The sequence below is a fragment of the Patella vulgata genome, chromosome 5 (assembly GCF_932274485.2).
Source record: "Patella vulgata chromosome 5, xgPatVulg1.2, whole genome shotgun sequence".
Lineage (NCBI taxonomy): Eukaryota > Metazoa > Mollusca > Gastropoda > Patellidae > Patella > Patella vulgata.
Window position 1 is genome coordinate 39,943,816 of NC_065883.2, and position 24,752 is coordinate 39,968,567.

The window sequence follows — 24,752 nt, forward strand, 5'->3', positions numbered from 1 at the left end:
CTCTCTCTCTCTCTCTTAAAGCAGTTTAAAAAATGATTGAAAAATATTTAATCTGGTGTTGATTATTGAACCCATTCTGCTCAGTGAGTTGTGATTTGTGATTATTGATGATAATTGATTGGTGGTTGTTAAAAATGATTGAATATACTAAGAATTCCAAAATGCGACACATTGTATTATTCATATTATAATAAACCTTAAATCAGTTGAATTCATTGTTAAAGTAGAACTGCATGCTTTCTGATATGGTTGGGTTATTTGAGCCTAAAAATAGAACACAGCAAGCTTTGAAAAGGTGCCTACGTGAGAAGACGGGTGTACGTACACGTTTCATATGATGTACATTTTCTAATAACATACTGTCATCTTTTAATACAATGTTAGTGTTAGTTTCGATGAACAAAATGAGACAAGTATTATCAGGTTATAAACACAGTACAGTTCGTTGATCACAGCCAATAAAACACTGGCCTAGATATTACGAATCGGTCTTGATTGGGCAATAAAACTTAAAACATGTTCAAGCAGAAAATGAACCAAGAATGTTTTACAATCAACAATGTTGATTGTTTGTTAGCCATTATCTAACATTTCTTCCAAATTGAAACTATATGCTTCATGTTTACACATACAGAGCTTTGCATGACGCATCAACCATTCTATACTCTTAAAAAAAAGTAAGGGATATTGAAATGCAAATACCTATGCAGGTTGTGACATGATAAATAGTCATGGACACTTGACATGCTTTGAGAGTATGTCCACAGATGAAGAACTTATCGTCCCAACAGAACCGCTGAGCTGCACATGCGACACGCAATAGCGAGATACACATGGGACGGGTTCATTGTCAAATTTGACACTTCAGGGAAGGCTTGATGAAAACTGTTTAATGTGTCAGTGTCACACTCTGTGATCAGCAAACTGTGGAACCGGTACCAACAAACACACAATGCTGATGATAGACCTCGTTCAGGTCGTCCTAGAGCCACTACACAAGCCCAGGATCGATACATTCGTACACAGGTCCTGCGAAATCGAGGACAAATTGCCAAAAAGCTTTCTGTAAACTTGTACCAAGTTACAAGAATTTGAGTTACACCCCAAACGATTAGAAATCGACTACATGCAGTCCATTTGCATGCGTGATGACCGCATGTTGTGCCTCCATTAACTCGCCAGCACATGGCAAACGGGTGTCAATGGTGTAGGCAGCGTAGAATTGGGGTAATCGTCGATGGGCGCGTGTAATGTTCTCAGATGAGTCCAGATTTACTCTGGATTTCACCGATAGACATGCTCGCATTTGGAGGCATGTAAATGAGTGTCATGCTAACGTTATTGTTAGACAGCATGACAGATATGGGTGTGGGTCTGTTATGGTGTGGGGAGGAATCACCATGACTGGCAGAACGGACTTTCATATTGTTCAAGGAAGGGTCACTGGTGTGTACTACCGTGACCACATTCTGGCACCGATAGTTCTGCCCTTTGCTCACCGTGCAGGTCGATGTTTCATCTTTCAAGATGATAATGCCCGTGCCCACCGCGCTCATGTCGGGAGATGTGTTCGTCGACGTCAACGGACAACACTGCAAGAATTGGCTGTGGCGCTGCAAGAGGAGTGGGTCAGATTGCCCCAAATCGTGATTGGACGGTTGATTAGGAGCATGCCACGACAAATTGCTGAATGTCTGAGGATTGGTGGAGCAATTACTCATTATTAAGACAAAAATCAAAAACGTCCATTTTCTCTTTTTTTGACAGTGTATCTCTTTGCAAGTGAAATAAGCCTCCCATATGAATATCCCCTACTTTTTTTTGAAGAGTATATATCCTTAAATATCGCTAAAATTATTGTCACAGGCAAATGCCAAAATTTCTAACGAAGACATTAATTCCAAAGAGCTATATCTGCCTAGAAATTATGGCAGCACCAACTCTGTAAAATTTAGTGATGGGTGTCGCCTTTCAGTCTGAAGAACAGTTCCATTCGACTTATTAATTCCACCTTACTTGTGGTTCTGTAAACTCTAATCTAAAACGCTCTTTCGATGTCATCTAATATTCTTTATTAAAAATAAATAGATGACACATATTAATTAATCGCACATTTATTTTTTTCACTAAGTTTCATCACTCTCTATCAGATAGAATCAAGATTATCTTGTCCCAAACCATCGACAAATGAAATCGATTAGCTCTGCTTAGCTTCAGCTCGAAATGTTAATTATTGAACTCAGTCAAGACATTCACCTAATGAACATCTACATATACATCAAGTTTAAACATTCACCTAATAGACACCTATGCCAAGTTTGAACATTCTACCTCAATTAGAAGGAGAGTTATTGTGTTCCAAAGTTTCTACCAATCAAATTGCTTATCACTCTGCTTACCCTCAGCAAAAAATGTTCATTATCGAACTTAGTTAAGGTATTCATATAATAAATCTATACACCAAGTTTCATCAATCTCACTTAATTAGAACTAAAGTTATCGTGTCCCAAAGCATCAACCAATCAAATTGCTTATCTCTGCTTACCCTAAGCGGAAAATGCTCATCTTCGAACTCCATCAAGGCATTGACCTAATCAACACATACACCAAGTTTGAACATTCTAGCTCAATTAGGAAGAGAGTTATCGTGCCCCAAAGTATCAACCAATCAAATTGCTTATCTCTGCTTACCCTAAGCGGAAAATGCTCATCTTCGAACTCCATCAAGGCATTGACCTAATAAACACATACACCAAGTTTGAACATTCTAGCTCAATTAAAAGTTATCGTGTCCCAAAGCATCAACCAATCAAATTGCTTATCTCTGCTTACCCTAAGCGGAAAATGCTCATCTTCGAACTCCATCAAGGCATTGACCTAATCAACACATACACCAAGTTTGAACATTCTAGGCCAATTAGGAAGAGAGTTATCGTGTCCCAAAGCATCAACCAATCAAATTGCTTATCTCTGCTTACCCTAAGCGGAAAATGCTCATCTTCGAACTCCATCAAGGCATTGACCTAATAAACACATACACCAAGTTTGAACATTCTAGCTCAATTAGGAAGAGAGTTATTGTGTCCCAAAAAGTGTGACGGACAGACAGACAGACGGACAGACAGACAGACAGACAGACAGACAGACGGACGAACCCATTTTAATAGTCCCCTGCTTTCTTCGAAAGGCGGGGGACAAATATATCAAAGTGAGTCGGAATACGCAAAATAGAATTTTGGACTAGAGACAAAATAAGTGAAAATATTGATATTGATTGCAATTGAGATTTTCACAAAAATGATTCTATAAATATACTATCTATCGACACAAAAGATCAAAATAGCAATAAAAGATTTTAGAACACCTTTATTTGAATGTTTTGTAAGAGTACCATATTCTTAAATCTGTCGTATTTGTTAAAATTCTCGGCGAAATTAGTTATTTTTCTTCGCTAGCTGCGGGACGACCAGTCATTCCTCTTGCATAATAATTCGCTTCATTGTAAAGCGGAGAATCTCTAGTTTACAAATATGATCAAATTAATGTCGATGAACTCGTTTGCTGATTGGCCCATACACCGAGTGAAAAGCATTATGGTAACGTGGGTGACTCGAGCGGGCGATACATATTTGGTTTTGGCAATAATGTTTTTGGTTACCTACATGCGATTCACTTTCATAAGTGGCAGGAAAAAATTAATTCTGATCCTATATAGAACAAGATGACTAGTCATCAACATCCCGCGCCCTTGCACTTGTTTGGAAGAAATAAGGAAAAATAACTTGTTTATGCTATTGGTAATCAATATAAAAATGTATCAGATTTCGCAAACAGTGTCACTGGTCCTAATATTGTGGCCCTGTTTAGTAGATATTGCTCTCTATTTCTGAAAACAAATGACTGATTGATATTTACTAGAAGATTTGAGATAATTTATGACATTAAGCTCTGGTTTTAAAAATTAGACATGACTACATAGAAAATAGAGATATTATGCAAGTGGAGGGAACTGGAGCTTTAGACAAATCTCATATTCCGACACATGGAATATCAATTCATAGAATTTCATACTCTGATCACAGTAGCTCGGCAAGGCAGGGTCGCTACTCCCTGTAAGGTTTGCACAACAACCTTTGCCTACCTAAATTAGCTGCTGTATGTTAAACAATAAACTTATACATCAGAAAATAAAATACTATAATAGGTTAATGTTTGTACAAATTTTCAAAAAGATTTCTTGAACAGATAATAAAATATGCTCCAGAAACAAAATCAGGACGGAAGGCTGGATTTCAGAAAATAAAATAATGGGTAAAATTATTTTAAAGGTATCTTGAACAGTCAAATGTGTTTCCATGGAAACACATAAAATTATCAAATCTGAGAAATTCAAAATAAGTGCCATGAAAATATCTTGAACGATTTATTTAAACACACAAAATATCAATCCCAGAAATTCCTAAATAGCAAAAGGCCCAACTACTGTAACGGGTTGATGTGTGTGCAAAGTTTCAGAAAGATATCTTGAACAGTTTATGAGATAAGCTCCGGAAACAAAATTGTACACCAAAAACTAAGTCAAATTTGTTTCCATGGAAACACAAAAAAATATAAATCACAAAAAATATAAATCCCAGAAATTCCTAAATAGCAAAAGGCACAACTACTGTAATAGGTTGATGTGTGTGCAAAGTTTCAGAAAGATATCTTGAACGTTTTATGAGATATGTTTCGGAAACAAAAATGTACACCAAAAACTAAGTCAAATTTGTTTCCATGGAAACACAAAAAATATAAATCTCAGAAATTCCTAAATGGCAAAAGGCACAACTTCTGTAATAAGTTGATGTGTGTGCAAAGTTTCAGAAAGATATCTTGAACGGTTTATGAGATATGCTCCGGAAACAAAATCGGACGGACGGACGGACGAACCCCATTTCAATATCCCTCCCTAACTTCGTTCGGCGCGGGATAATTACCGTTGAGTGTTAATCCAAACCACATGGCTGACATGCAGGTGGGTGTCATTGTGTAATACTAATCAACTGTCACGGGTCAATGATAAAGCCGTCGTCACCTCCTTATTTACTCCGAATAATTAATCCAAGCACTGATTATCTGACATCTCATATCATCTTTAGAAAAATAATTTATAGGCCTTAAATGGAAATAAAAAAAATGGCCAATAATTTTCTTTTCGAAGAGAATTTTATTGATAGATGAATTCACTTTACTGTCGCTTCTTCATACGGCATGCAAAGTAAGGAATGCATCTTGGATATTATTGTTTAAAATTCTCTTATCACCATGGGTCGAAAAAATTTGAACGACCAAAGAGCAGAATTGCAACGATTCTCGAGTCTGTCATTGTTTAATTACATCAAAGCCAGAACGTAAGTATTTCTTGACTATGAAATTGACATTTCTATAGGGACTCATATTTTGATACCGTTACGGTACCTGCAAATAATAATATATGATAATAATATCATACATGCAAAATCTTATTTTAATTCACGTGTTAAATGAACACGCGTACAGCTGTGGCGGCTTCTTTGATGATTATCCAATCAACAATCTTAATCTCCTGACCACTAGCTGGAACTAGGGTGTTAATTAATTGATGAGATTAACTGTTAATCTCACCAACGTCATAATATACAAAACAGACTACTAATATATAGATTATTCTACAGTACGAAAGGAGTACATTTACTATGATTTTCGTCGTCAGCACCCTTGAAATCCTAAATAAAAAAATATTAAACGACAAAATAGCAAATAAATGGCGTAAATCGTCCGATCAAATTTTTACTACGATTTTCGTCTTCAGCATCCCTGAAAAGCCATGGAAAGATATATTCAACAGCAAAACAGCAAATAAATGGCTTGGTTGCTATGGGATTTTGTTTTGGAAAATACCAAATCTTTGACTAACTTTTTCTCAAAACTTACTTTTGTGAGTTGGGTAGCTTCGAATGGACAGAGCTCAGTCAATTTCTGCCCGTTTCAAACAAACTATACATCAAATTGAAGGTAATGAGTTGGAGAATGTGAAAATAACAATAAATCAATTTTTAAAATTTCCTCACTACGACTCAGTATGCCTTGGGGGGGTCACATATTATGATACAATTCCTTTTTTAATTGTTTTTTGTCTGAAATTAAAGTTTGGCGAAATTATACGTTACAACATATAAGCATGAAATGTATTTAGTAGTTTTTATTTGATTTTCAACGAAAAAGGGCCGTGCTATAATCTTAAAAAGAAATAAAGAGATTGAATTATTAGTTTATTCTGACACATGTGTATTAAAGGACAATATTGGTATCAGTGTTACTATCAGAGATCAAAAGGAAACATAGCATTGTGGGCATATTGCACTGCTTGTCACTGATTTTTTAAGGTTATTGGTCATATCTGCTGTTCTTAAGTTCATTTACCACCTAAATATTCATTCTTAAGTTAATGGTTGTGAATCCTATGATCAGTCCCTACATTTTACACCTTGTTCCAATGTCGCACCTTTCACGTTAATTAAATTTCTCATTAGGGGTCATTCGGTGCAGACCAGCATTATTCTCTTCTTAAGTACACTGACCACCAGAAATTTCATTCTTAAGTTGATGATAATAATTTCTGATATCATTCCGTACAATTTAGGCTTGGTTTCTCACTCGCACCTTTCATGTTGATTAACATTTTAATTACCGATGGGGTTCGAGTGATAATTTTGTTATTTTTGAGATTATGTCATACTTTTAGCTAAAACTTCATTTATTTTATGTCTCATATTTTGCTCCTAGCACTATCAAAAATGTCCATGTAGTTTTGTGCGATATACTTGGAATAGATCACGAGATAATGGAAAAATCGTTTTCAGTAAAATCGAAAAATTGCTAATTCGTGACCTTTGATCTCTTCTTAAGTGGCCTTTCCACCAAAAATCCCATTCTTAAGTTATATTTCCTAATTCAGGGCACATTCCTCTATCAAATGCCACTGAAGTGGAACTTGCACGTTCCATGTTGAATAAACCCATTTTGGGGGGTACTATGGTGGCTCCTCCTACCACACCCACCACTGGCGCAACTTAAGAATTGGGTTTCTGGGGTCTCCTAACCCAGCCATTCACCACTAGCATGCCAAATCTTCCGCACCTTCCATGTTGAACAAAACCCACCTAGCTCCCGGACTATATGGGACTGTAAGAAGATACCTGACAATTCAATAAAGTAATTGAATGTCATTAGATAAGAGAACACGAGAAAAATAGAAATAGTCCGTACATTCCCTTGTTTATATTCATTCTATATCATATAAAAACATGGTAATGCACAGACTTTTTCTGTTTTTCTTTTGGCGTTCGTCACTTCCGATTCTGGAAAACTGACGAAGTGACGAACGCAAAAGGAAAACACGAGTCATCTCTCTATATAACTGACTGATGTGACGAGTGATAACGGATATACGGGCGAATTTCTGCTCACTAATAATTCATTCGAAGACCAAAAGTTGTTGTATGAGATTGTGAGAGGATATCTGACAATTCATAAAAGAATTGACTGCCACTAGATAAGTAAACACGAAAGAAAAACAGAAAAAGTCCGTGCATTACCATGGTTTTTTTTTTATAAGATATAGAATGAATATAAACAAGGGAATGTACGGACTATTTCTATTTTTCTCGTGTTCTCTTATCTAATGACATTCAATTACTTTATTGAATTGTCAGATATCCTCTTACAGTCCCATATATCAACTTTTGGTCTTCGAAGGAATTATTAGTGAGCAGAAATTCGCCCGTATATCCGTTATCACTCGTCACATCAGTCAGTTATATAGAGAGATGACTCGTGTTTTCCTTTTGCGTTCGTCACTTCCGACTTAGGAAACCTGTATTACTCAGCTATCGTAGCAATGATCTCTGTGTTAAAATTATATTTGGAATGTGTTTAACCAGCTCTATCACATATGTGATAATGACTGGCACCAATATTGTCCTTTAATAATCGCACTACCCTTCAACCCAAAATGCTTTCCATAGATCCTGTATCATGTGATATATGATTGGTACAATACCCATGCTGTTAGTCTTAATTGCGAAGACATTTAAACAAAAGGATTTAATCAGGGTAAGGACGTAAATCAGATGCGTGAGATTTATCATTCAGGGATGTGTTGTCAGTGTGGGAAATACTGTTTTAAATGGATATGATATATAGATACACATTTTATGATGGTGGACAAAACGTTATGTGCATCTCAAGAAAGCTTTGCTTTGGAACCGTCCCGTCGCCATTAAAAATCCAACATCTGTTTCACCGAAGTGATCTTGAAAAATAATTCCCGGACAATGACAGGCATACAGATACCTGCCGTCGTATGAATCCTGAAAAATATTTCACCTTATCGCAACAGGTCAGTACTAAAACTAACACTTCATACTGTATTTAAATATCGTTCAGCGAATTTAACATAGTGCGGTAAAATAAACATTCGGCGGCAAAACTGAACGATGACCCACAACTAAACACATCATAATATCTGAACATCGCACACGAAATGGACATCCTCGCGGAAAATTGAGCCGTATGGTGGCACTGTCTGGCTTCACAGTTCCACGTGACCTGCGGTCAACAAAAGCCTCCATTGTGTTTACATTTGTTCTCGCCTCGGCTACGATCATTTTCTAAACCATGCCTACTACGTTGTGTTGTGTCCCATTGTGTGCATGCTTTCCCAAAGATGCCGGATTTATGAAGAAAATGAGTTGTCGCTACCCGGAGAATTCACTGGGAACCAAAAAGGCACAGTATCGTCTCCTCGAATCACTTCACAAGTCTAGACTACATATCGGTAACATCTCAAGGTAAGAATTAAACCAAATCCAACTTACTTTCACAATTTGTTGATCTTTTATCCATTTTTTTGTATTATTAGGAGGCCTATACTGGGTATAATATAAATAAAGGTCAAGGATTGTGACCTTTTCTACCACGGACAGTTTTAAAGGGAGTAAAAAAAAACAACAACAACAATAAATAGCTAACAAACATCATGCTAATATTAATCCTAGTCCACAATTGATTGCTCCTAGAGGCCTATTAGATTTTAGTGGTCAGATTGTCCTTCACATACATGTATGTTGGGAAAAAAAAATAATATGGCAGGGCTATGATGATAAAAAATGTTACTGTTATTTCAAGAACAAAGCCTATGGTCAAGCGACTAAAACAACACGCTGTTCCTTCAGTTTTTTCATGGGCTAAGCCAGTAGATGAGAACCAGATAAATAGACAAAAGCGAGCTATGAACTGTAATCAAGGAAAACACAGCACTGACTCCCCATTAATCTTCATAAGTACTGAAAACATACTAATTGATGTTGGATCGGAAATTGAATGCATTTCAAATATTGAAGTTCCTGTTAAAAATGACTACTGCAAAACTAACCAAATGTGAAACAAGTTTGCAAACAGAAACGTGGGAAGTTTTCAATTGAATGCTTTAGGGATGACAACAAGACGCTGTTAAGTTTAACAGGTTGTGAATCCTACGATTGTTTTCTGATGATTTTGCATTCTCTTGGACCAGCTGTAAATCATTTAAATTATTATTATCACGATGTGAAAAATGTGAACATTGAAAACCAGCTTTTTCTCACCCTAGTTAAGCTACGTTTACATTGGAGAAATTTTAATATAGCGAAAATGTCTGACATTTCAGAGACAACAGTTGCAAATATATTTATCACTTGGATAAATTTTATGTATCACTAAAGGAAAGAAGTACCAATTTGGCCGTGCCAGGAGTTTGTACGCTTTTTTGCACCAAGTGACTTTCGGAGAAAATTCCCTAAAACTAGAATAATGATAGATGGCACTGAATGTCCCGTTAAAAAACCCGCCCCACCAGCTGCACAACAGGCCACCTTCTCCACATACTAAGTCTCATGACTGTGTGATCCATGCGTTTCCATAATGGCAGACAAAGGGTTCAATGTCCAGGATATATTTGCTTCCTATGATGTTGCAATAATATGCCATCATTTTTTAGCAAGAAGAATAGAATAGATGGTAAAACCGTTCAAAAAGACAGAGCCATCTCTAGCAAGCGGGTCCATATTGAAAGACTAATTGGCCTTGCAAAAACATTTAAGATTATGCGAGAGCCCTTGATCCAAAGTGAGACCAATCTCTCTACAGAAATTCTTTTTGTGTGTTGCATGCTATGTAATTTCAAAGACAGTATTATTTCTAAGAGTACATAAAACGACTTCTAATAAACAAAAACACAATTTTAACAAACAAATAATCTGTTTATGTTTTTTCAAGTACATGTATTTCATAAAATGATATTAAACTGTTATTTGTGTCATATTAATTATTGGATTTACAATTTGATGTTCATCACATACATGTATATACCTTTATATTTAAATGTCACAAATTCATGTCAAAATAAAATTTAAATAATTGTTCACAAAATTGCTACGTTTTCCATGTTGAAAGATTTTAAGTTGATTAATGATACATTATTCATGAGCTAAATCTGGATATTTAGACAATAGACACTAGGGCTGTACAATATTGCAAAAAGGGACGGTATCGATATTGGCATTTTTTTTCAACGATATAGTTAAATATCGCGATATTTAATAATAATGTCACTTTGCTATTAAATAAATTAAATATAAATGCATTAAAGCATTCATAAACTTTAAACTTTGCTTTTTTTATAATATATAAAATGAACAAAACAACATCCTTTTTAGTACTAGCTAAGTTTTCCATAATTAAATTAAATTAAATACAACCGCTGATGTTTAAAAAGCGTCTGCTTGTGACCTTGTGTAAGAAAATTCTCAAATATATCACGTGCAGCGGAAGTAAGTAGATGCGGTCTTCAAGTCTTGTATTGTAAGTTCAAACAGTTTAATAGTAAGTGCAGGAGGACTGCACTACACGTAAAATAGACATTGCACCAAATAAACAAATATCAAATCAAGTGAATGGATCCGGGGGCCAGCTGTAAGCATCCACTGTGCTGTACAGTCCCGGGTCTGTAGTGACAATCAGGAATACAAATCAGCGGCTGCCAGGCAGGATACGCCCACATTTTCAAGAGATGGATAGAGAACAAGCTAAAACGAAAGTGATTTTGCCTACAATCAAGAGACATAATTCAGGAAATTACAATTCGATATGCACAAATATCGAAAGGAACTGAGATCTTTGGGTTATAAACTTACATTTCAAGTTTCAACAAAATCGGATAAAAATTGTGACCTCCATAGGGTCCACAACCTTGATTTACCATGTTTTTACGCTATTTGAAAACGAGGGGCGGCCATTTTATCTGTCAGTTTTGGGCCGATTTTCACAAAATTCCAACTCAGCTGTCCTTAGGGTGTAACGACGATATAATAATACGTTTTTTTAAATCGGATAAAAATTATGACCTCTATAGGGTCCACAAGCTAAAAATGCGATTTTCCGTACAATCAGGGGCCATAATTCAGGAAGTTACGGTCAGATATGCGCGAATATTGAAAGGAACCCAGATCTTTGGGTTATAAACTTACATTTCAAGTTTCAACAAAATCGGATAAAAATTGTGACCTCTATAGGGTCCACAACCTTGATATACCATATTTTACGATATTTGAGAACGAAGGGTGGCCATTTTGTCTGTCAGTTTGGGCCGATTTTCACGAAATTCAAACTCAGTCGCCCTTAGTATGTAACGGTGATATAATAATATGTTTTTTTAAATCGGATAAAAATTATGACGTCTATAGGGTCCACAAGCTAAAAAGGCGATTTTTCGTACAATCAGGGGCCATAATTCAGGAAGTTACAGTCCGATATGCGGGAATATCGAAAGGAACCGAGATCTTTGTGTTATAAACTTACATTTCAAGTTTCAACAAAATCGGATAAAAATTGTGACCTCTATAGGGTCCACAACCTTGAGAGAGAGAGAGAAATGGGGTTTAACATCCACTCGACATAACCTAGGTCATTTCAGGACTAACATATGGTTTAATTTCAATAGTTTGCTTGCGCGTAGGGGTCTTAAGCAGTGGGAGGAAACCGGAGGACCCGGAGAAAACCCACGAGGTTGGACAGGCGACCCTACTTCTTGTCACGTACAACCAGGGATTCGAAACCACACCAGTTGACTCAATGACATCCACCCCCCCCCCCCCAACAACCTTGATTACCATGTTTTTACGCTATTTAAAAACGAGGGACGGCCATTTTGTCTGTCAGTCCGATATGCGCGAATATTGAAAGGAATCGAGATCTTTGGGTTATAAACTTACATTTCAAGTTTCAACAAAATCGGACAAAAATTGTGACCTCTATAGGGTCCACAAGCTAAAAACATGATACTTCGTACAATCAGGGGCCATAATCCATGAAGTTTCAATCCGATACATGCCAATATCGAAAGCAGCCGAGATCTTTTGGGGATAAACCTATATTTCAAGTTTCGTCAAAATCGGATAAGAATTGTGACCTGTAGAGAGTCCACAAAAAATTGTGGACGGACGGATGGACAGGGGCGACGGCATAATACGTCCACATGAAAATGTGGGCGTATAAAAAGACGTAACAGAAATAATGCGACACTAAATGATCCGGACTATCTTTCATTCAAGCATTCGATTGGCTGGCCTAACAGTGACAGTAATCTATTTATAGATCGTTTTATTCTTGCTTTCAGAAATTAAGTTTCGTAGAGTTTTCTAAATATATTCGTTTTTTAAAAATATGACAACCTATTTATAGCCTGGTAATTAGCCGCAGTAGTGGGAAATTTCAGGCGTTTAGTAGGCCTAAGCTTTACATGTAGTAACAACTGACAATTTATTGTCGACTAAAATACCATATCGCGATAAATGACTATATCGAGAATATTGTACAGCCCTAATAGACACCCAGGTGAAAATGTAGGCATATAAAAATGTAATTTTGTTACAATGTTGACTCATATTAAGAATTTGTAAGTGTTTTTATAGTAAAATTTTTGCAAAACTGCAGCACGGAAATGCTCCTTGTAAAATTTCTGTAATGTTTTCACCATTTCTGCAATAAATACATTATTTCTCTTTATGGTGATAATTTTTATATCTTTATGAGTGTACACACAAAAAAAGCACTCCTGTCATCCTGTGCAAAGGAGCTGTCCCTGAACCTGAAAGTAATAACTATGATTAGTGTTCAGAGACAGCTCACTAGAATTGTCAGCAAGTAAATAGGGCACAGTTTTATTGGAAATCAATTGGTCTTTTGAGCTGTAAGGACACTTGACTTCCAATGTAGCAGACTCTCCCACTAACCCATCCGGTGTGGAAGCCAAGAATGGATAAAGTTCCGAAATTGTTGTTCCACAAGGGATCACTGACATTTTCATTTTTGATTCAAACATTCCTACTGCCGCTTTTTCAGACTTTTTACCATGCTTTATCGCAAGACAGCTAATATCTTTCTGTTCAGTCAAATCAAATGCATATTTGTCCTTGTCTGTTCTCTCAGTCAATTTACGTATCCGTCCAAAATCTGATGAGTTCAGACGTAGGCATATTATTTCTAACCACTTTTTGTCAGCAGATTGCAGTATGGATGACTTGGCAATGGATGAAATCTTCTCATCATCAATGGATGTGTGTCCAATTTCTTTTAAGAAAAGGTCCTCATGTGTTTCTTCCAAATAGTCATGATCACTTGCAAATGTCTGGATATTTGCAGGAGCATACATCTGAGATAATGGAAGCCTGCTAATATTGGGTACATTCAAGCAAACACTGCGAAAGTGGTCTATATAGCTAGCAGCTTTCCTATAAAATAATGGCCTATTTCTTCTTCAGCTTTTCTTTTAGTACCAAATTCTAAATCACATGCCTTTACAGGTGAACCTTTGTGGCGCTTAACTTGATGAAAAGTTTGCAACTTTTGGGAACACGTTTCTTCAGTGAGCACTTCTCCCTTGTCACTGAATACACACATAGCATACAAGAGTGCATTTACATGTTTACAGTGGGCTTCCGGACCAATACCAGCCCCGCAATCACATTGACATTCTTCAATCAGTCCATGTAAACTCACAGAAACATCAACATTATATTTAACATTTTTCTTCATTTCAGCTTTACATTCACTTTAAAAAGATAGGTTGCCAGGCAACGAAACATACGCCCACAGCAGCTAAATCGTCCGGGCAGTCAACAAGAGTTGTCGCATATTTTTACTTTTTTCGGTAATGAAACATTCTTAATACACTAAAATCTGATTAAGAGCAAAAACCCATGAAGTAATTATCAGAAAACCATTAGAATTTGTTTGGTTTTTATAAAGTTCTGCCTCAAAAGTTCTTAATAATAAACTTTTAATATCATGGATTTAGCTGTTCAAGTCATAAAAATTCACTGAAAATCAATATACTTGTTCGTCTCAAGATCTGAAGTCAATCAGATGATAACTTTAGCCTTTAGAGTGTCACAAAGTGATCAAGGGCCTCTAGAGCGTCCACAAGATTTCTTGAAGTGATCCAGGGCCATAACTCTGGCAGTAATTATTGGAAATTGCTGAAAATCAATAGGCCTCTTCGTCTCATGACCTTAAACACTGTGTATAAATTAAAAGTCAATCGGATATTATCTTTAGCCTCTAGAGCATCCACAAGATATTTTGAAGTGATCAAGGGCCATAACTCTGGTAGTAATTATCGGAAATCACTGAAAATCAGTAGGCTTCCTTGTCTCATGACCTTAAACACTGTGTATAAATTTAAAGTCAATCGGATATTAACTTTGGCCTCTAGAGCGTCCACAAGATTTTTTGAAGTGATCAAGGGCCATAACTCTGGCAGTAATTATCGGAAATCGCTGAAAATCAATTGGCTTCTTCGCTTCATGACCTTAAACACTGTGTATAAATTTAACGTCAATTGGATATTAACTTTGACCTCTAGAGCGTCCACAAGATTTTTTAAAGTGATCAAGGGCCATAACTCTGGCAGTAATTATCGGAAATCGCTGAAAATCAATAGGCTTTTTCGCTTCATGACCTTAAACACTGTGTATAAATTTAAAGTCAATTGGATATTAACTTTGGCCTTTAGAGCGTCCACAATTACGGATACGGGTTTAGAATAGGGTTATAGCATGATCTATTAGTTAAAGGCCTGGTTAATACAGTATGAACAATATGGAATATTAAATATGTGTCCTTATATACCAAAAATAAATCATATAAAACAGATGAATAATACAACATAGATTTAAAACAGAAAGTTTTCAAGTATATGCGTAAATATGTTTCCCCTTTGTCTATCCCATTTATAACTGTTTGATCTCCTTTTGCAGAGCAAAGACTTGTTATTTTGAATGATACCGGTACCGAGAAATCACTAAAAGCTGTTAAAATCAGAGAAAATATTATAAACATAAAGGGGGCGTGGGGCATTAACAAAAAAGTGATAACTCATAAAAAAAAATAATGATGCACACCAAAGTTTTTGCATAAAGAGATGGTTTATCATGTATTTCAGTAAATTTCACTATATTTGTTATGTATTCTATTCACATCGATATGAAAAATTGCGTGAAAGAATTAGGCCACTACCTTTATAGGAATCTATTTAAATAATTAGGCAATAATAATTTATTGCTGCAGTTAAATATTTTGATATATTCACTATATTTTAAAGTCATAGTTTTAACCTATATAGCTTTATTTTCAATATTCCTGGTTATTTATTATTCTATATTGAGTTCCACATTATAAATTTTTTAAAAAGAAACTATTTCAGATCAACAGTAATTTCTAATACACCTTTAATGTAATAAAAATATCTATAGCTTATGTACATAATCCATTGAGGCGTTTGTGTCGCTGACAAATTACAGTTTTTAAATAGGATACACAACACATCGTTATTAACTTACAGAGTCATGACGAATTTTAAATTTTATTAAACCAAAGTCGTCATATAACAAGACAGTGAATGTATTGGGAATATTATTGTTCTGTTCTGAAATCTATAAATGTACCTTTGGTTTATAATACACATTATACAGTTACAATGGAATTGTGTGTCCATTTATTGCCCCTAATAAAGTCTGGCAGCAGTTATATAACATCTAGGTCAACGTTGTTACAAGTTGGTGATCAGCGTAGCGTATAGTTCGTGCTCTGGTGTCAGTTTGGTGATTATAATTAGAAATGTAAATTTCTACTATGTGAATTGGAACTTCCTTTTAATAATTTAACAAATCCAAGAAGAAGAACAACCAAACAACAAATAATCTGTTAATATTATTTGAAAAGACTTTAAATTTTTGAATAATTTTTTTTTTTTGAAATATGCTATAGAAAAATATCATAGTCCTATGATTTAGCATTAGTCCACGTACGCCGTGATAATGTTGGCATAGTAGCACAAGCATTTCTCCTTTTTAATGTCATCACATATTTCTTGGCCTTATATTTCTTTGAATTATTTGAATAACAACTTGATAACGTTTCCCCGTCTTCGCCCTGCCCAGTCTTTTAAAACCCAATAAAATTCCACAAGCTATCATTATTGGAGCAAAGCTATATGCGTGTAGCAGCAAATGTCTTGGCTAATACCAATTGCCAATTCGATGAAAAATAAAGCACACAATTCATATGTTACGATGTAATTTAAACATTTAATCATGAACGCATATAAACATCAATATGTGACAACAAATAATGGTATTGCTTATACATGTACTCTTTATCTTGTCTAGTTCCTTTCTTTGTTTGAACATTTCTCTGATTACAACATACTATAATGACTTGGACAGTTTTTTCGTTTCAGATACTAACGGAAATTTCCTATGAGAAAAAAAATGAAAAATACATCAAAGGGCAGAGCTAACTGTGTGTGCCTCTCAACATCAAAGAACAGTTCTATGTGAAAAGCGTGCACGAACCGACACAGAACCTGTGGTTTCTTAGTACTGTGGAATAAAATGATAAAGCTATTTCAGACAATCGAAAACAACCGGCTATATGAACTATATATCAGTATTGTTCTTTCAAAGACAAGCTTGTTACACAGAGTTCGATCGAATCTGAATAATGTTCGGCGATGGGCAATGTCACCATGGTTGGAAGCGGGTGCATGTCCCTATTTTCATCAGTGTTATTTGATATGGAGTTATCATTTGTTATATTACTTTTTCTTGGTAGTCCTATCTATGACCCAGGCAAGAAACTATACATTTATATATTAATACGCCAATGCGTAGTAAATATAGCAGTGACGAAAACTTACAGATTTTCATTAATTGTGCAATTTTACATTTATAAACTTGCTTTCGAAACAAGATTCGTTAATCTGATATCAATGGAGATTAGAATATATTGGATAATCAAATTGAGGTTGGTTATGCATGCGATCAATTTTAAGATACGTGCATTATAGTTCAGTGGTACTCACAATAATTTGTAAACACATTTAACCCACAAAAAAGATCAAATATATAAATAACTGTAGTCTGACTATCAGGGTATATGATAAGAAAAATAAATTGATTAGCAATGATTTGATGTTTACAAAAAAAGTGCTAATCAATCTGAAAATTGATTAGCAGTTCCTCTTGATTGAATAGCAAACAAGTAAATTTTCACGGTATTGTATTGAACGATTTCTGTAGGCCATAATTTCTACCGGTATGGACTACACTACAATTAATGTTTATGTGTGTATAGAGGAGGCTTTCTTCCCCTTTAATAGGCTTATATTACGAATAGCTTTATGTTAGCCTATTTAGCATAATATAGTGTTCTGAATACAAAAGGCAAAAAAGAAATTGGCACACCTCAATTCCCATAGAGTATTCAATTTACGTCTGTAATATTCCTAGAAAAGTAGGTGTTTTCGTAATACGATAGCCTTTAGTGAAAACGTACCGACCCGTATGATCGTAGGCTACCTGCTTCACATTTTCGCCAGTAATATTCCTCCAGAATTACGTGTCTTCATTTAAACGGCAGAAAATGAAAGCAAAATAACTGTCGAAACATTGACTGTCTTCATTACAAAACGGTATTTTAAAATTCCATTGTAGCATCGACATCCGTATGCAATGCACGCATTGTCGCCATGTTGTTGTTATTTATCCACATAACCCTTTTTCCCGCCAAAATGAACCAAGGCCATTTTAGTCGCGAAGTATTTTGTTCAACGAATTAGAATTAAACTGATGCGTATAGCTAAAAACAGTGCGCGATTTGGGTGGATACATTTTTCATATGATGATAGATTATGGAATATTTTGTTGTTCAGTGAATGGAAAATGATTAAAATGTTGCGTGATGACAAGTAGGTTGCCTGATGGGAACACATGGTCAATTCTTACGCAGGGAAATGGTTACAGATAAAAATTACTGTTTTGTGAATAATTATCAAGCTTGTATATTTACCGGATTATCAAATATAAAGTCTGTACTTATTACTTCATTAGATCGTGATCTAAATGACTGTGAAAATGTTAGCTTACAATTGGTTTATTGACTAATCTTTGACTACTTTTAATTTCGTCAACCAACATCAAAGGGATTAAAATGTCCGTACGCAGGTGAACGGTAAATCACGGGAACGGTAAATCACGTTTGTTCAACATTTTTCCACGCTTAATTTAGGACAAGAAACTTCGATTCGCAGATTCCCTTAAATTTGATAAATTTCTGCTAATCAAATGAATATTTGATTCGCACTTACATTGTTTTTGTTTAGCAAACTGCGATGCGATACCGCTTATCATATTCCCTGTCGACTATGGTACAAAGTACAAAACACGTAGTATTCATCAAGACATGAAAAAAAGTATAAGAACGCATATATGTACCTACCCCGCATATAAATCCATGTATAAAGACCTACGCTTAACAAAGACCGATCTGTGTAAAACACACGGTCGAACAAGAAATCGCACGGTAAATTAGATTTAAAACCTACGCGTCAGATAAAGCCTGTTGGTCCTTGATAAAACACCTTTGAAGAAGTTATAACACGCTTTCGAAAAAACTCACCAAACAAAGAATACACACCGTGTCAGTCGTTTTTAACCCGTTCGTTAATCAACACACTGGTACAGAAAACGCACCGTCGCCGAGATTTTCACCCCTAGCGATAATTATATCACCTTTCAGTCAATTTCTCACCCCTGTTAATTAACACACCGTACCTACAGATTTTAGCTTCTTCGTATTAGATTTGTTGTGATAATTAGAATTTTACCGATATTCGTACACATTTACTAAAAAGTGAGAAATATATACCATAAACGTACAAATCACACTATTACTACTTCTCAGTGTATATAAAACATTTATCAACACTTTAAACTGTTAGCCTAACCTAACCATTGATTAAAAAAGTATTCTTATATCTATTAGCCTCGATGTTTGGTTCTTTTGAGATTTTGTTGAAACAAAGGCAAGGAATAAACCAAGAATTGAAGAAAGAAAATGCTTTACAACATACATACCGCTCCTCTTTTCTGCCAGAAAGCTTTGCTCCTCGCTTTCCCAACTCTTTTCTCAAATCAATGATAGTCAAAGAACCATACTTTGCACATTCAGCTTTAAACTCCATTGTTTACAAGAGGAACAAATTCAATACTGTTCAGCACGTTCTCGTAGTGAATAGAAGGTAAACAAGCAATATGGCGTCTTGTAGAACCGTGAAGCGCGGCACCACCTGGACAGGTTACCCCCCTTGATTAGTAGCGAGGGCACCCATTGGATGTTTGACAACATAATTGTACACCTTGCGTAATTGGACACCTTGATTAATTTTAATCACGGCTCAGGAAATTGAACGGTCAAACTTATTATTGAACAGTTGTGATAATTAAGCGGGACGCTTATAATTAAACACGTGTCGACAAACTAAACACTAGTTATTTGACGCTTGGTAATCAAAATTAAACACTGAGATTTAAATTGGATGCAAGTACAAATTGAACACTATTAGCTGAATTTCAACTATAGTTATGAATATTTAGACACAAGACAGAAATTAACGCTATTTACACAAGATTAAACGATACCTATGTTACAGTGACACTCAAGAGATTTATTGAAAAAAATCATGGTTTAAAAAAAATAACAAGGGGTCTGGTAATGACAGACAGTCTAAATCTTGCTGAATATTCACAGTTTAATTAGCATCACTGTCAGGCACATGGGAGTTCGCATTTAAACATGGTCCGTTTGCACATGCACAGAAATCAGAGAAACCCAAGTCCGCTCTCTTGCATCCACTTCGTCCACTCTGACCAAGTTGCACTGTTTTACAGCCACACTTGGGGACACCCTATACAATAATAATCCACAGAGAAAAAAAGTATATCAAATAAAAGTGGGTTAGTTACCATGACTATACCAGAACAAGCAGTGTTGTTATGCAAGACACACCAACATTTTGCAATAGATAGGAGAACAGGGAAAATCTATAGTGCTCATTCTGTCATTGTCCCAATGTTTCACATCAAATTAGAAAAACATCTGTTTGATATAACCATAACAACCCAGTTCACACACTGCTTACCTGAATGTATCATAAAACTGATGAAGAGAGCCATTTTCTATTCCACATACCAAGTGAAACTTTTTACGGCAAGATGTTACAACACATCCGATTGTAGCTCCTACATTTTTACAATATTCACACCTCTATACAAAAAAATTACAAAAAAAAATAATTTTAAAATACATGTACCTAAAAAAAAAACGACCATATACGTCCACATGAAAATGTGGGCGTATAAAAATGGGCAAGGTAAAATCTAGCAAAGATAGTGACGCAAAGTGTGGAAATATTCCCACACAGCAACTTTGTCTAAACTGCAGGTTATTCGAAAGAAAATCTTGGATGTTGAGCAAACTTGATAAGGATCCAGGATCCTTGAAAAAATCTAATTTTTATTGTGTTGACAAGCATTTCCGAAAAGGTCCAGAAAAGTGAAAAGATAGGCAACCAAACATACACCCACAGTAGCTTAATCGTCCGAGCAGTCAACAAGGACGGGTTATACTATATACCGGAAAACACCGAAAAACTACCAGAAAACTACCGGAAAACACAATGTTATACTGAATACCGGAAAACACAGGAAAAACACTAAATACCGGAAAACACCCTAAATACCGGAAAATACATTAAATAGGTAACCCAGAGAAGGGCTATACTATAAACCGCAAACTAACTCTAACCCTAACCCAGGAACACAGAGGACCAGGCTCCGGGTTACCTATTTAGGGTGCCAGTCTCCGGGTTACCTATTTAGGGTATTTTCCGGTATTTAGTGTGTTTTCTGGTATTTAGTGTGTTTTCCGGTATTTAGTGTTTTTCAGGTGTTTTCCAGTATTCAGTATAACATGGTGCTTTCCAGTAGTTTTCCAGTGTTTTCCGATTATTTTCCAGTGTTTTTTTGGTATATAGTATTGTCAACAAGGACTGTCTCATATTTATTCTTTTGTGGGTAATAGGAGCATTTACAAGACACTGATATCAATTTAATACAAATCGAATGACAACTTTTGCCATTTGACATTTGAGCATTCACAAAGTGAAACAAGGGCCATAACTCCAGAAGTTATAAATGGAAATTGTTGAAATTCGATAGGCTTCTCCGTTTTACTCATATAAATCTGAATGAAATGGGGTTTAATGTCCTACTGTTCTGCTCTGTTATAAATAATGCGCATAAATTTCATGCAGATCAGATGACAACTTTTGTCATTTATTTTGAGAATTCACAAGGTTCTATAAATAGGCTTCCAAATCGTTTTACTAATTTAAATAATGCTTATAAATTTTATACAGATCAGATAACTTCTGTCGCTGAAGCGTTCACAAGATTATACAAAATAAAACAAGGGCCATAACTCTAGAATACATAAAGGAAATTGTTGAAATTAAATCGACTACTTCATCTCACTAATGTAAGCAATATACAAAAATTTCAAAGGAATTGAATGATAAATGTAGTGTGTAAAGTGTTCACAAGAGATTGTGGACGACTAACAGGGGGTGACGACAATATAACCACATTTCCATGTGGGAGTATAACAAGGGACATAACTCTAGAAGCAATTAACAGAAATTACTGAAATTCAATAGGCTTCTTCGTTTCAAATGATGCATATGGGTCATTCCATGTCAAGTGGGTCAATTTTCAGAAATTTATGAAATCGACTCCTCTCGAAAAAATCGGGAAAAGATTATGTTATTGTACATGTAACCAGCGGTTGCCAGGCAGAATACGCCCATATTTGGAAAGAGATGGATAGAGAACAAGCTAAAACCCAAAACGATTTTTTGAACAATCAGGGGCCATAATCCAGAAAGTTATGATCTGAAATGTGCAAATATCAAAAGGGACTGAGATTTCTGGAATATAAATATCAAAATCGGATAAAAATTGTTACCGCTAGAGGGGTCTATGTTTTAAGTTTGATAATAGCCGAAGACTGTCCATTATGTAAATAGAAATAACAACTGAGGGGAGTTTTTCTTTGTATTTACATAATGGACAGTCTGAGGCTATAGGCGGAGAACTGGGAAGTTCTAACTAGCTTAGTTTTCAAAAGTCGTTTCAACTCACCGCTGTGGAAAGTTTTAATATTTATTTCTCGAGAAATAACCCTAATGTGTTGTAAACAAAACTGCCACACTCCAATTTATGTGCCAGAAACGTTTTAAACAAATAATCTAAACGACAGCATTTTTTGTCCTCGCAATAATAAAAGTAGTGAGACGGCGAGCTTTCAGCCAATGAAAATCTAGTAAATAGCGAATAACAGTAAATACACGTGACCTTAAGGAGAATTTAATAGATCACTGTCGTTGTTTTGCTATAATATAATTAGGTCGATTTTTTTTAGCCAGACTCGTTGTAAATCATATTTCTAATGAAAAGAAAGTGCGCGCTATTAATACTGGTATTTACCAGTGTCGGCTAACATGTAATAATTGCATAAATGTGAAAGATTTAGGTCAGCGATGACTCATTGGGTAGAGTGTCCAACTGACAGCTGCTGACCACTTGGCAATTATGTGCCGTGTTTTCGGACCCTCCACCCCATCAGACGGACAGTTTTCCCTGATGCCAGACAAGCTTTACCCCTCTTACCCCTGTGAAGCCGCTGTCGGTAATACCTGACAGGCTTGTCCTCTCTCAACAAATTTTAAGCTGTTTGTAGCCTGTGTAAATGTGATGAATCAATTTATTATTCTTAAGAAAGTACACGACACTGTGGAATTAATTTTTGCATGCATCGTGTTTAACGTCCCACCACAGCTCCGAGTATTAAGATAATTTGAGAAGGGTTGGAAATCTTGTTTGATAGCAATGATATAGGCCTATATATAATCGAATATAAATATAGATAATTGCCAAATATCAAAATCAATCAAGGTGTATGAAGCTATATTTTATTAGAGGCTCTCTTCCTACTATATTTGTCTTTGCGTGTGTAGACATACATACTTTGCATTGTCGAGTTCACCCTAATATTAACTGGTTAGAATAGATCCCCTAAGCCCACCCTTCCTCATCTCTAATAAAGTCGACACTGTAGCATCCATATAATATAACTATGCATAAATCAAATGCAAGGCCCATCACTCCACCCCCCACCCTCCATATAAGGTTGGAAATACCTTTTAATATCAATATACCCACAAAACGGAAATTCCTAAAGCCCGACCACATCCATACCAAAGGCACCCCTAATAAGGTTTGACAATGTAATAACAATTAACTGATGTTTTGTGGACAGTTATTTGTGTTTGCTAAATTATGACTTTTTGAAATTAATGCATAGGTATAATACAGGTTGTGTTCTAACAACTGGCTAAAATGTCCCTTGTTTGTCCATTCCCCTATTTTAAAAAATATATGTAGACTACTTGGTCATGCTCAAAGGAGCGGTCTATGGGAGTTTTAAAAATAAATTCTTTTTTTTAACATTATTTATTAAAGGTAATTGGATTATAGAGCCGGCAACCCCACTCTCCAAAAAAAAAAAAAAATACAAACAGATATAAATATTACAATCAAAACATAATGAAACTAGAACTGCGAAGCAGTAATGACGGGTTTCACCGGTGCCGCGTTACCCTTGAACTTATGTCACTTCCGGTACCAATGAAACCGTTAAACAGGTTTCCACATAAGCGTTGCACACATGAAATAAAATGGACGCAGAATCAACCAAATCCAGCAATCAATTCATTTTATACATTTGTTACACGCAAAATCTTATTTTAATTCACGTGTTAAATGAACACGTGTACATGTACAGCTGTTGCGGCTTCTTTGATGATAATCCAATCAACAATCTTAATCTCCTGACTACTAGCTGGCACTAAGGTGCTAATTAATTGATGAGATTAACTGAGTTAATCACACTAAAGTTATATTATACACAACAGACTACTAATGTATAGATTGTTCTTCAGTATAACACTATCATGTGAATATTATGCCATATGTGTTGTGGATTTTTCGTTACGAAAGGAGTGCATTTATTACGATTTTCGTCGTCAGCACCCTTGAAATCATAAATAAACCAGCGGCTGCCAGGCAGGATACGCCCACATTTTCGAGAGATGGATAGAGAACAAGCTAACAAGAAAGTGATTTTTCCTACAATCAAGGGCCATAATTCAGGAAATTAAAATTGGATATGCGCGA

The 24,752-nt window shown here is 35.6% G+C and overlaps 1 protein-coding gene across 4 annotated transcripts in view; it reads right to left on the minus strand.

Moving 5' to 3' along the window:
* The window catches only part of LOC126820657 (G2/M phase-specific E3 ubiquitin-protein ligase), a 169,751-nt gene that overhangs the window by 97,328 nt on the left and 47,671 nt on the right, over window positions 1-24,752 (minus strand). For 3 of the 4 annotated variants that reach the window (XM_050548765.1, XM_050548762.2, XM_050548763.2), the window contains exon 5: window positions 20,600-20,724. In XM_050548765.1, the coding sequence (XP_050404722.1) occupies window positions 20,600-20,724 (125 nt within the window). Of the gene's footprint in view, window positions 1-20,599; window positions 20,776-24,752 lie in introns of those variants that run through there. The other variant, XM_050548764.2, reaches the window with a different exon arrangement.